The 13,095-nt window shown below is 34.8% G+C and overlaps 1 protein-coding gene across 4 annotated transcripts in view; it reads right to left on the bottom strand.

Moving 5' to 3' along the window:
* Positions 1-13,095, bottom strand: part of HTR2C (5-hydroxytryptamine receptor 2C) — a 307,776-nt gene that overhangs the window by 172,290 nt on the left and 122,391 nt on the right. For 3 of the 4 annotated variants that reach the window (XM_025983878.2, XM_072744530.1, XM_072744529.1), the window contains exon 3: positions 1,854-1,968. In XM_025983878.2, coding sequence (XP_025839663.1) covers positions 1,854-1,888 — 35 coding nt within the window. In that variant the 5' untranslated portion in view covers positions 1,889-1,968. The remainder of the gene's footprint in view (positions 1-1,853; positions 1,969-13,095) is intronic. The other variant, XM_072744528.1, reaches the window with a different exon arrangement.

Here is a 13,095-nt window from a genome sequence, read left to right as displayed (position 1 = left end):
GCCTCCCCACCTCTCGTGCTCTTTCTAATAAATAAATTTTTAAAATCTTTAAAAATGATAGAGGTATGCAGGATAAAATCATATGTAAAAAAATACATGAAACCCTATTGGACAATTATCAGTTTTAAAATTTGAGTGTCTTATTATGGGGTAGGGAAACACTTCAAGTGGTTATCTTGCTTATCTCTGCTGGCCAGATATATTTTTAATTTTCATGAGAGTCCATGAGACAAATACTAAACTAATGGGGAAGCTTATAGAATCTAAATATATCTATTGTGAATTATAAAATCATGTTACTGAGAAGATACTGAAAGAGTATTTACTTCAGTTTCCTGGTTTCAATTCAATTGAATTTAATAAATTCCTATTGGGCAAAGTATTCTATGGGCAAAGTGCCATCACAATTTTTATTAAAGTTCAATCCTATTTTCTATAGTTTTGTAATGAAGAATTGGCTACATTATAATTTAACCTAGCTACTAATATTTGCATGCTCGGTGGAATATATACAGTCCTTCTACAAAAGAAGAATAATTTCAGTCTTGCTCCTAAAGCCTAAATTAATTGTTATTAAGCCCACAGAAGTCTCATAAAATATGTACACAAAACCCACAATTTCTCTCTGAAAAATTCAACCAATTTATTCATTGCTACTAAATGTTTAATGAACAGATAATTTTATATTCTTAGGAGATAAAGAAAATGATAAGTTGATTTAAAACTCTGTACATTTTAAATGTACTGTGTTTTTGCAGGCATATGACAAGGGCATTTTTAGAAGAGATGGATTACCATCCATCCAATGTAGGGCTGGATCCCAAGACCCTGAGATCATGACCTGAGCCAAAATTAAGGGTCAGTTGCTTAATTGACTAAGCCACCCAGGTGCCCCTTCTCTGCCCTTCATCCTTTCCTTTTCCTGTCTGTTCTTGTTCTCTTGGAATCACACATCATCGAGATTATTATCCCCACAATGTATAATGACATCCAAGACGGGCTATAGTGGAGCATATTGCATATTGCGAGCGATCCAGTGTTGGTGTACTTTATACTACTCCATAAACTTTTTCCTGGGTGAGCTTTTTTACAGGAATCACAGAGGAGACTGTAGAAACAAGGTGATTCAGGGCTTCTCAAATGTAACTGATCAGAATGTACAGAGCTCTGCATCTTTTTTTCCATGCCCCATTCCTCAGAGTGGGTCTGGAAGAAACCAACCCAACATTTTATTAAGTTACAAAGAAGATATACCTGGATTAGATTACATTTCGGATTGCTCAGTACTTGAATCCAATTCTTATCTCCTTTATGTGACATTCTATGGACCTTAACTACTGGGTCATATTATCAAGATGGCATTGACAAGATGGCATTGTTTTCCTCTGTTGAGATACACCACCCAACTTCTACTCCCTGACTTCTGACCTATTCTTTTGCAACTTCAACTATTCTTTATAAAATCAGAAACTTCTAAAGACCTTTTATCCTCTTGGCTGTTTAGTCTTTGCAAGAAGGAAAGGAAAGAACCTTTCTCATTTCTACATTTTAACCATGGAGAAAGCAGCCATGAATGTTGGAATTATTTTTGAATTTAGGATATTATTGCCGTATTAATTATTTATTTTAACACATGAACAGTTCTGTTTAATTGAAGTCTATGTTATAGGGGTTTTTCCACATTCATTTTTGAACAGGGAACACCATAATATTAGTCTGTGGGGTGCAAGTCATTTATGCAAATTGAGGCAAACAGCAGAATGATAATATATAAAAACTTTTTTTTAGCATTTTTTGAGCAAGCTACCATAAAAAGTTATCTTTTAAAAAATAACAAGTAATAACATCCTTACAGGAACGAATGCACCGCTTTCCTCAGGTTCACCATGATTGCTTTGGTGTTAAGCAACCAAAGTTTAAAATTGAGAAGAGGAAATTTAACAGATTGGATTCATGATTCCATCCTTTCTGGGGAGAGAAAAAAAAAGAAAAAGAAAATTAGTCAAAAGTCCAAATAACTTGCATAACAGCCAATTAAATAACCTTAAATATATTTATTAAGTGATAAACAATCAGTACAACATTTAGCAAAAAGGTAAGCACGTTATATCATATAAGTGATAAAAGATAGCAGAAAATATATTTTTCATTTATTTACCAATATACAACCATCCTAGTTTTTTCTTTTCATTTTTTCTTTTTAGTTTTTCTAAAATTTCTTGTACATACTTTATTTATACAGGACTTCAACTAAACCTTCTCTTCTTAGAGTACACATAGCTTCAAATCAGTATTTTGGGAACGAAATTAAGAAGATAAGCTTCTTGACTTACAAACGGTTTGGGAAAAGTTTGTGATATAATAATTCAGTAACATGTATAAAATACAAAGTTTCATCTTCTAAGAACACGGAAAACTAAAATAAGTTGTAAATATTTCTATTAAGTGAACATATTTTGTATAATATTTCTAATTTATTTTCTTCAAAGTGAAGCAATCTACATTAACAGAGTTCTATACTTTTGCATTGACTAACAATATTCTCCAGAGGGCAGCACCAAGTTTATATGAAAATAAATGAGTTAATCAAGTTTACTATATTAAATATAGCAATCACCCTATGTACCAGCTTGTTAGTATACAACAGATAATATATTACAGTTGGCACATGGAATAATGCTAAAAATGCAAATAAAACGTCAGTTGTACTAGATGATGAAAACAAAACCCTTAATTTCTTGTATTGATTAAAATAAAGAACAATGCATCTTAAAGGTACAGGAAGGAAACATGAAAACTCTCCAAACAACTTATCAAAGAATTTCAGAGTGAATACCTTCATTATTCAAGGAGTTATTTTTTGCATTGCAAAACCCCACCAAATGTCTCCTTAGCCAATTATTTACCACTTAGCACTCACTATACTCAGTATGTTAAAATGTTGCTCAAGAGTAGACTGGATGCAAATTTGCTGAGAATCTCTGCTGCACTCCTTTGTGGCAATAACACCTTCACGGAGTGGCACTTGTCACTGTCATTCTCTACACTGACACTGAATACTCACTGTGAATTCTAGTGATTAATGTAGAAGCCCTTCCTTTTATTTTCTGCCTAGAGATTCCTAACAGGGAAGAGAGTGGGTAAACCTCTCTGTTCTCTATCTTGGTTTTCTCTATCTTCAATCTTATGGTTTTGATTATACTCTCTTCCCACACCAGACATCTAAATGAATTCTTTTCTGGGATCACAGGTTCTTCCAAGAGTCAGGATTGTGATGTTAGGTTTGTATGCAGTGGGCTGTCAACGCGAAAAATGTAGTTGCAGTGGGGGAGGAGGAGAAAGAGACCTGAATAACTTGAGAACATGGAGTAACATTGAACAGTCATCTGTTTTAATTTGAAAATATGTTCAAGGAATGTGATAAACATGTGTGGATAATCTCTTCCAATGTTTTCTAGTTCCTCTTAGAAATTTGGAAATATAATTCTACTGGAACAAATTGCGGTTCCCTATGTTTCCCATCTCATTAATAGTCCTATAATTCTAGTCATTTAAGCTACAAATTTAATTTATTCTCTCTTCTTGTCCCTTACCTCTCAGTTGTGAGTTCTATCAGTGTTACCTACACAAAAGTCTACCTCAAAACCAACCCTTTCACTACACTAATGCATAAAAGTATGGCCTCCAGCATACAGAAACAAAATATTCTATGTGAGAGATAGAGTAACATTTGCCAGATCATTAGAACGTTTTTATCCCATAAAATGCTACCAGCCAATGAATGCATAAATGCCTGCTCCTGGGGGTTCTGGCAAAAAGTAACAGAAGAAAAATGGTACAGAAAGACTTCTTAGCCATCAACTAATAGCAAAATTCTTCTCTTTTCCCAATATTAAAAGATATAAAAATTGTTTTTAATTTTTACTTTTCAAGTGTCTAAAAAATCAATGTAATTTAAAAACTTCAAAGGAAAATATGTTCATTTCCAACAGATTACAACAAATCAATTGAAATTGTGTTTGCTCTAGGTTGGTATGACAGTCATGTCATTACACATTATATTATCCTTTTTCTCAGCCATGGTAGAATTCTATTATTGTTACTCAAAATACTGTTTTTCTTCAAAAATTAATCAGCTTTGTCATCTTCTTACATGTATATTTTCCTATGGAATATAAACAGAAAAATTAAATAACAAGTATTTATTTTTCTAAGTTCCAATTTTGTTAAGCCAGGAGAGCAATAATAATCACAAAAGTATATTATGTATATAGATCTCCAATTTATTAACTAAAATACCTTAAGGGCAGAATAATATCTTTCCATATTATTAAAATTTGCATTTTTTGAAAGTTGACTAAACCTGATAGAAAATACTCCTGGATTGGTGGTGAAAGTTTAGAGATAGGATGTGATAGACAGGAATAAATTATATATGAATTATGTAAAGTAAATTATGCTACATTACATGACTCCCCAAAGGGCTAAGTCACTGGGATGATATTTTGCAATGAGAAGTGTTCTGTGAGTAATTCTGTAAGACCTCTTAAAGCCTTGGATGAGATGCGTTAAAAGAAACAAACAAAAATAAGTGAAACAAAACAACCCCATAACAAAACAATGCTAATTAAACACTCTGAACTGCAAACCTCTCAGACTCTGCCAATCTTTCATAATAGAGTTCTCATGCTTGTATGAACAGAAAAAGAATACTTGGGAATTCAAGTACTCAAATTTGGGAAGACTTGTGTTTTATAAAATTAAGAAAAAAAATCACTGATGGGATAACTGATAGAATGATTCATTTATTTTATTTTATTTTTTTTTAGAATGATTCATTTAAATGAGAATTTACATGGTTCTCATAGAAACTGTGTTTGGGGGCAGCCCGGGTGGCTCAGTGGTTTAGTGCTGCCTTGAGCCCAGGGCCTGATCCTGGAGACCGGGGATCGAGTCCCACATCAGGTTACCTGCATGGAGTCTGCTTCTCCCTCCTCCTGTGTCTCTGTCTTTCTCTCTCTCTCTCTCTCTCTCTCTGTGTGTGTCTCTCATGAATAAATAAATAAAATCTTAAAAAAAAAAGAAACTGTGTTTGGTCATGTAACAATGTAAAAGTATTATAAGAATATGTGTATATACCTTTATATGTGTATGTGTGTATATGTGTGTATATATGTATACATATACATGTATATCATATATATGTGCATATACACACACATATATATGATTTTATGTAGAGAAGAAGATTGATTAACCTGAAATCAATTTACTATATCAAGCATTAAGAGAAAATCACAGGTTAAATCACAGAAATAAGTTCAAGATCACTAAATACATATTCAGACTAATCTCTTATTTCTGCAACACAAATCATAAGCTGTTTTTTAAAAGATTTTATTTATTTATTCATGAAAGACACAAAGAGAGAGAGGCAGAGACCTAGGTAGAGGGTTCTCCTTAGAATCAGGCTCCATGCAGGGAGCCCAGTGTGGGACTCAATGTCGGACTCAATCCTGGGACTCCAGGATCACGCCTTGGGCCGAAAGCAGGCACTAAACCACTGAGCCACCCAGGCGTCCCAATTGTAAGTTGTTTTGTTCTCTCTAAAGCTCTGTAAAATCTTCAAACATCAATAACTGTAACTACATTTGCTAAGGCAAAAAGAGGGACAAATAGTAGTTTTTGTATAGTTTTCAATAGTACGATTTTAGTTAAGCAAGATCCATACCCTGAGCATTATATTTAATTGATGTTTATGAAATCTATTCTCATATGTCAACATATGTCATGTGTCATATAATATATATTTTCAAAATTAGTGTGAGTACTTGAAGACAATTGAGCCAAAGTAAGGTCTCCAGTGTATGTTCAGAAATTAATTTCAAACTATCAAAATCAGTATCCCTCAGGAATACCTAAAACCATTATCAATAACCATCATGGAAATGAAAAAAAAAAAATGAAAAAAAAGTGAAACCACTGTGAGGAAGAAAGGCTGGCATGAATTAAAAAGAGCAAAGCTACTTTTGACTCTTCCCACACGGCCCTCAGGCTAGACTTGGAAATTTGTTAATTTCAGAGCTAATTGGTGAGATGCCTATTTAGCTCTAGATATTAAGAATGACTGTGATGGGACCTGAGATTTCTTCAGTACACAGACCCTATTTTAACTTCTTGGTGGCATTTTAAGAGTTTTGCATGGGCATGAATTTAGTGATGCTACACTTCCTACATTCATTGAACAGTAATTTGATGGTTCACTTGGAAAAACAGTGCTGTGCTCTCTTTAAGGGACACTTACTTTCTCATGCCTACTTGCCATCAAAGTAGTGAGAGATCTATGGCCATCCTTGTGGTCTATAGAATACTGTATATTCAATTAATCTGTGAAAGACTACAAAGATGAGAAAGGGAAATCAATTATGCATGTTACCTCAGTCTTACACATTTTAAATTTAGTTTATGAAAGAGCATCCACATAGTTGTACTGGGAGATACAAACAAGGCAAACTCTGGACTCTAGTATAAAGTCATAGCTGGGGATTAGGTTTAAGAGTCAAGTGTTAAACCAGTAGAGAGTAGACATTAAATTGGAGCCAGCAAAAATGAAGGAAGTTAGCAAATGGAAATGGAAAGAATAGGCAAAGAAGAAGAAGAAGAAGAAGAAGAAGAAGAAGAAGAAGAAGAAGAAGAAGAAGAGACTGTTTTGAGAAGGAACAGAGTCCACACTATGCAATTTGTCTACAAGAAGATTGCTGGTGACCTTAGCACCATTTCAATTCAGTCTTAGAAAAGATCTAGAATGTAATTGGTTGAAGGGGGAGAGAAGAGGACCAGCCAGAAGAGAGGAGATGGTTGGTGAGGAAAGGGAATATGTTCACAGGATTGTGTCCATAGCAGTAGGGGCAGGTGTGTGCTAAATGTGTAGTAAAGACAAATTTTTGAGAAGAGGAGCCATATAAATGCACTTTCTGTGTAACTCCCACATTCCTTAGCCACGTGCTGGGTACTTGATTGATGGAAGGGCAGGGAAATGGAGAGACTTGAAGAGATTTAAGGTGTGAAATGAAAAGACCCTAAGAATAAGAAAGAGCTGTGTTTTTTTTTCCAAATTATGTTTGGAGAGGACAGAAGTCTACGACTTTATAAAAAATCCCGGACATTTCCTTGCATCTTCTAAAGCTAACCATTTATGATTCAGTTTTACTATCACCTTTCCTACCCTTTGACACTGAAGAAAGATTGGTCACATTTCAATCACATTTCCCATCGTCAAACTGTTTTCTCGTCATTCTTTTCCAGACTTGGTCAAACATAATACTGATAAAAATAATAAGAAAGTGCCAGTGTTTCTACCTGATGCTTCAACAAAATTTGGGAGTAATAGATTATCCTCTAAAAAAAAACATAGTTTACATTGAATTTCTGGAAATTCCATGAACTGATTATGACGATGAAGCAGATTATTTTCTCTCCTACTAAGAAGATTAAATCTGACACTGAATGTTCTAAAAATTATAGAAGAGGCAATCAACTGAGAACATTCTTGTCTGACTTTTTATAATAAAGCATTTGAGGATTTTATAATGAATAATAAACACAGAGGTTTAATTTTTGACAGTTTCTGTTATTCAGAAATTATGTAGTCATAATTCAAAACTTATCCTTCTGGTTCCGATAGCCACTAAGCTTTCAGCAGCTACTAGATCAAAAGTGAATTAGTCACAGATGTTCATATTTCTCCTCAGAAGACTATGTTAATTTGGCACAGATTTACATTTTGGAGGGAGGTCTTTTAATTCAAAAACTATCCTTAGAACTAATGAATATTGTAGAAATTTTCCTTTCAACTTCAATGCACTATAGGGATTTTCTAATAAACCATATCATTGTCATACTAAAAATTCACCTTTGCCAACTCTAGATAAATCAGATAATAGCTATTTATGATGTTAATAAAAAGTTACTATGTTATCCAGTTATTATAATCAATGCAATTAAAGACTGCTCTTCTACCAGTCAACACAGGATATTCAAGCATGTTAAGCTAATTTAGAAATTTATTTGACTTCATGTTAAATGAATTCATATCTTCTATCTTCAAGTGTAAGGTCTTAATTTAGTCCACATTATGAATTCATAAAACTAGGGCTGAAAAATTATGAGTGATCAAATAACCTAGTCCTCTGCCTTCAGGCATGTCTATACTTAAGCCACTTCAAGAAATGTGATAATTGATGTTCTTTAGAAGAACCTCCAGAAGAGGCAATTTCATGACCTTCCAATGTTTAGCAATCTGCTTCTCAGAAAATCATATTTTATATTAGGCAAAAAGCCTCAAGCTCAGAGATTTCGATGGGAATGATTAGTTTCTTACTAAGTCAGAGTACAGATCTACAGGATGATGCAGTACTAGCAACTTGTTTGTTGCATCTTTTCTTTGGCTTGCCCAAGAACGCAGTGATTCAGATTCAGAACTGGAGACGTCCTCACAGGGTGCCGTAGAGAAATCTAATGGTTCTGAATATGCAATTAAATATGCTGGGTGATTTTTATAATTTCCTCTCCAAACCGAGATTCTTTTGAAAGTGCAGGGCAAGGGGGCATTAACTGGACAAGACTCTGGGGTCTGTCTTGGACATGTCATTTGATCTGGTAATAAGGTAATTATTCTATTTGAATGAAGGTCTAGTGTCATGCTCTGTTCTCACCCCCTCGAGATAATGCAAGTGATTGTTTAAACAAATTTAACTGTTCCTCTTGTACTTGGAATTAAAAGGAAACATGAAATATTTTCTCCTTATTTGTATTTACCAAATGCTTCTGCTCATGTTTTGCATATTTTATGAGTGATTACTGTTAAATTTAGTGAGACTTAACAAGATACTTAACTCCTATAATATACAGCATAGAAGATACTAGGTTTTTCACAGCTAGACCTATTCCATTTACCTAAAATAACACTTTAACAACAGAACTGCTTCTAAGTCGAAAGGGTTAAAATAGCTACCAAAATCATTCCATGATAATAGTAACAGATATTGAGAAAATCTCTCTTGGTAGGCAAAGTGCCCAGTATTTGAAGTTGCTTTCTCCATAGGTGGTAGCCGAAATATCCCTGAATAGTCTCAGCCAGAATATCCACGTAGCAGAGTAAACCAAAGGCTTTTAAACAGCAGAGCTCACAGAGCAAACCACATGCCAAATCTCTGCTTTGGAGACCTGCTTTACAAGGCTAGAAACTGTGTCATAGCAAACAAGGTAGACAGGGTCCCTGCTCTCATGGAGCTTGCATTCTTGCAGGAGATACAGACAATAAACATTTACATCAACAAGTAGGATAAATTCAAGATAGTAATGATTGCTACGGGTAAAATGAAATAGCACAATGGGATAAAGAGAGACCAGGGGAAATTACTTTAGATAGACATATGTATGTAGCCATAGCTTGAGGTTAGATATTGAAATATTTATATGCCACAGTAATAATATTAGCATTTGCTGGTTATTCTCAATCACAATAAAAAATACAGTTCTTTTATACTAATAAGTTAAGCGCATAATGGGTGCCTCTGGTAGGAACAGTTTAAATTTTTCTGTTGGTTTGATTTTAATTTTGTAGGCCTGGAGGGTAAGGAGTGGGGGGCAGCACTTCATCTTCCTGCTTAGATATTTAAAATTCCATTCAGCTGCAAACTAAAATGTGTTCCCACTTACTTTTACATTGGTATCTCCTCCCCTATAAGCGACTCCCACTTTGTATTTCATTAGGTTAAGAGGTAATAAACTTTTGGCTATATAGCAGACCCTTCTTCTGGCTGTAGAGGTTCCAGTAGAGTCGTGAAAAGCGAAAAGTTCAATCAGTTGCCCAGATGTATTTATTGCCAAATAACAGGGTACTTGGATACATCTGGACAGCCGAATGAACTCTTAACTCCTCTTTCCAACAGCTCTTCATTTCACAGCTCCAGAATCACCTAGATAAAGCGAGAGAAACAAACAAACAAAAATCCACTTTGAAGTGGAAGGATCAGTCTATTTATGGTTTTGCTGTTCCATTAAAAAAAAGTACGTCCTACTTTTGCTTTACAACTTATCATACAGTGCATATAAATCACCAAGATATAGCAAGTCTTGTAAATCACAGATTTATAACGTGAAATTAAAATCTATTACAAATACGGAATATTGGATCAAAATCAAAATTAATTGTATTAGTAACGACTTATATAATACAGAATTCATTCTAGTATCACTTAGTACCTTAAATGTTAAATATATATAGTATAGCATAGAAGAGTAGGTTAGGATATTGGAGACACAGGTTCTAGCCCTGACTTGTTTGATGTATGACTTAGAATAAGTCACTGGACCAATTTGGGCCTCAGTTTGTTACAATAGACAATCTCTATCTCTTCCTGCTCTGAAATGCTGAGATTCAGTTGTTTTTTATAAAAGTTTCACATTGTTTTATGCTATTTTACAAATAAGATGCTTCACCCTCCTCCTCTCCTGCCCCTTCCCCTGCTTGTGCTTCCTCTAGCACTCTCTTGCTCTCTCTCTCAAATAAATAGATAAAACCTTAAAAAAAGATGTTTCTAAATAGCTGAGTTTCGTTACAATTAGTTTCTACTACTTGTTATTGCCAATTTAATGTAAGACATGACGCTCACTCACAGTGGCTTGATTTGAACGGAGTGTGAATGTGATTTTTAACTTGAGTATTCTCATAACGCAGCTGCATATCCTACTAATTTATGTGCATGCATTCTGAGATCCCATTTCTTCCTACTTCCTTAAATGAATCTGAAATGCATGTCTCATCCTCAAGAGTCAGGAGACTACACAAACTCATAACAAATTTAGTACAAAAATATTTAATTGTAATTTTCTGCTTTTAAAAAATCTTATGCCTAGAACACAGAAAAGTGAAGTTAGGAAGTAGTGATCAGATTTGTGGCTATCAAAAGCTTGACTTCTGCTTTAGAGCTTTAATGCTCAATTAATACCTGTTTACTGTTTTATGTACTCTTCCTTTTTATTTATTTTCAGAGAAAAATAGTACTTCAATTTGACAACTTTGAAAATACTATTTTTTTTGCACCAGTTCTGTGAACTTTATACCAGATGGTGTCAATATTTAAAGAAATAGATCTATTTTATAACTCCTCTCAATGATATTAAAGCTAAAATATCAGACCACAAATGACATGCAATGTTTTCACTTTTTTTTTTCCTAACTAGATGCATGAAGAATTCTGCTAATTACCCCTCCAGAGTACCTCCTGTGCAATTCAACTTACAAAATAGAATCTGTCAGGAACTTCAAACCAACATAAATCTTCAAATCCTTTGGTTCATGATTTCAAAGTGTGTGTGTGTGTGTGTGTGTGTGTGTACCTGTGTGTATTGGGGGCGGAGAATGAAAAGAAAGGTGCTATGAGTATACATCTTACTATTATCATCCTCCAAAGAACCATCATTTCATAAACTCAAATCATTTCATGATGACGCAAAGTCCTTTTGAGTAGATGAATATTTTCATTCATATTTTCCAAGCAGGAGAATTAACTACCCTAATATGAAAAATCAACAAAATATTGATCACTGCAAATCGGAAAAAAGTCCTTTGTGAAATAGCATATGCTTCATAATAGCAAAACCGATTTTTCACATTTCACTGTAAGATTATATATATAGGCAGTCACGATAGTTCTACCCACTTGTGTGCAATAGAGACATCATTTTCTATCACATAGATTCATACCGTAATATAAATTACAGAAGAAAGCCATTAGGGACGTCTGGGTGGCTCAGTTGGTTGAACGTCTGACTCTTGATTTTTTAAAAATTTTTTATTTGAGTTCAATTTGCCAACATATAGCATAACACCCAGTGCTTATCCCGTCAAGTGCCCCCCTCAGTGCCCATCACCCAGTCACCCCCACCCCCCAGCCCACCTCCCTTTCCACCACCCCTTGTTCGTTTTGCAGAGTTAGGAGTCTCTTGTGTTCTGTCACCCTCACTGATATTTCCCACTCATATTCCCTCCTCTCCCCTTTATTCCCTTTCACTATTTTTTACATTCCCCGAATAAATGAAACCGTATGTTTGTCTTTCTCTGATTGACTTACTTCACTCAGCATAATACCCTCCAGTTCCATCCACGTTGAATCAAATGGTGGGTATTTGTCGTTTCTAATGGCTGAATAATATTCCATGGTATATGTAGACCACATCTTCTTTATCCGTTCATCTGTCGATGGACACCGAGGCTCCTTCCGCAGTTTGGCTATTGTGGACATTGCTGTATAAACATTGGGGTGCAGGTGTCTCGGTTTTTCACTGCATCTGTGTCTTTGGGGTAAATCCCCAGCAGTGCAATTGCTGGGTAGTAGGGCAGGTCTATTTTTAACTCTTTGAGGAACCTCCACACAGTTTTCCAGAGTGGCTGTACCAGTTCACATTCCCACCAACAGTGCAAGAGGGTTCCCCTTTCTCCACATCCTCTCCAACATTTGTTGGTTCCTGTCTTGTTAATTTTCACCATTCTCACTGGTATGAGGTGGTATCTCATTGATTTCAGCTCAGTTTGTGATCTCGGGATTGTGGGATTAAGCCCCACGTCCCACTCTGCACTGGGAAGGTTTCTCTCTCTCCCTCTGACCCTCCCTGCTCTCTATCTCTCTTTTCCCCTCTCTAAAAAAAAGAAAAAACAAAAAAACAATAACAAGGTATTTCTGAGACAATAGAGAAAATGTGAATATGGACTAAAATAGTACAGCATCAAGAGATTAGTCTTAAAATTGTTAGGTGTGGTAATTGCATCATGATCATGTAAGAAATACCAACAGTTTTAGAAATGCATACTGAAGTAATGCAAAATGCTTCAAAAAATTCAACAAAGAAAGGAGGAAAGAAAAAGAATGGGATAGATGAATCAAGCATTGCAAAATCTTAACAATAAATAAATCTGGTTGATGGCATATGGAGGATCATTGTACTGTTGTCTCTATGACTGTGTATGAAAGTTTTTCAAAGGAAATTATAACTAGAAATGAGATATATGTTCTCAGGTTATATGGCATAAAA

Source organism: Vulpes vulpes, chromosome X (genome assembly GCF_048418805.1).
Source record: "Vulpes vulpes isolate BD-2025 chromosome X, VulVul3, whole genome shotgun sequence".
NCBI classification, from domain to species: domain Eukaryota; kingdom Metazoa; phylum Chordata; class Mammalia; order Carnivora; family Canidae; genus Vulpes; species Vulpes vulpes.
The sequence above is the reverse complement of the archived record's forward strand: the minus strand, read 5'-3'. Positions and strand labels throughout refer to the sequence as shown.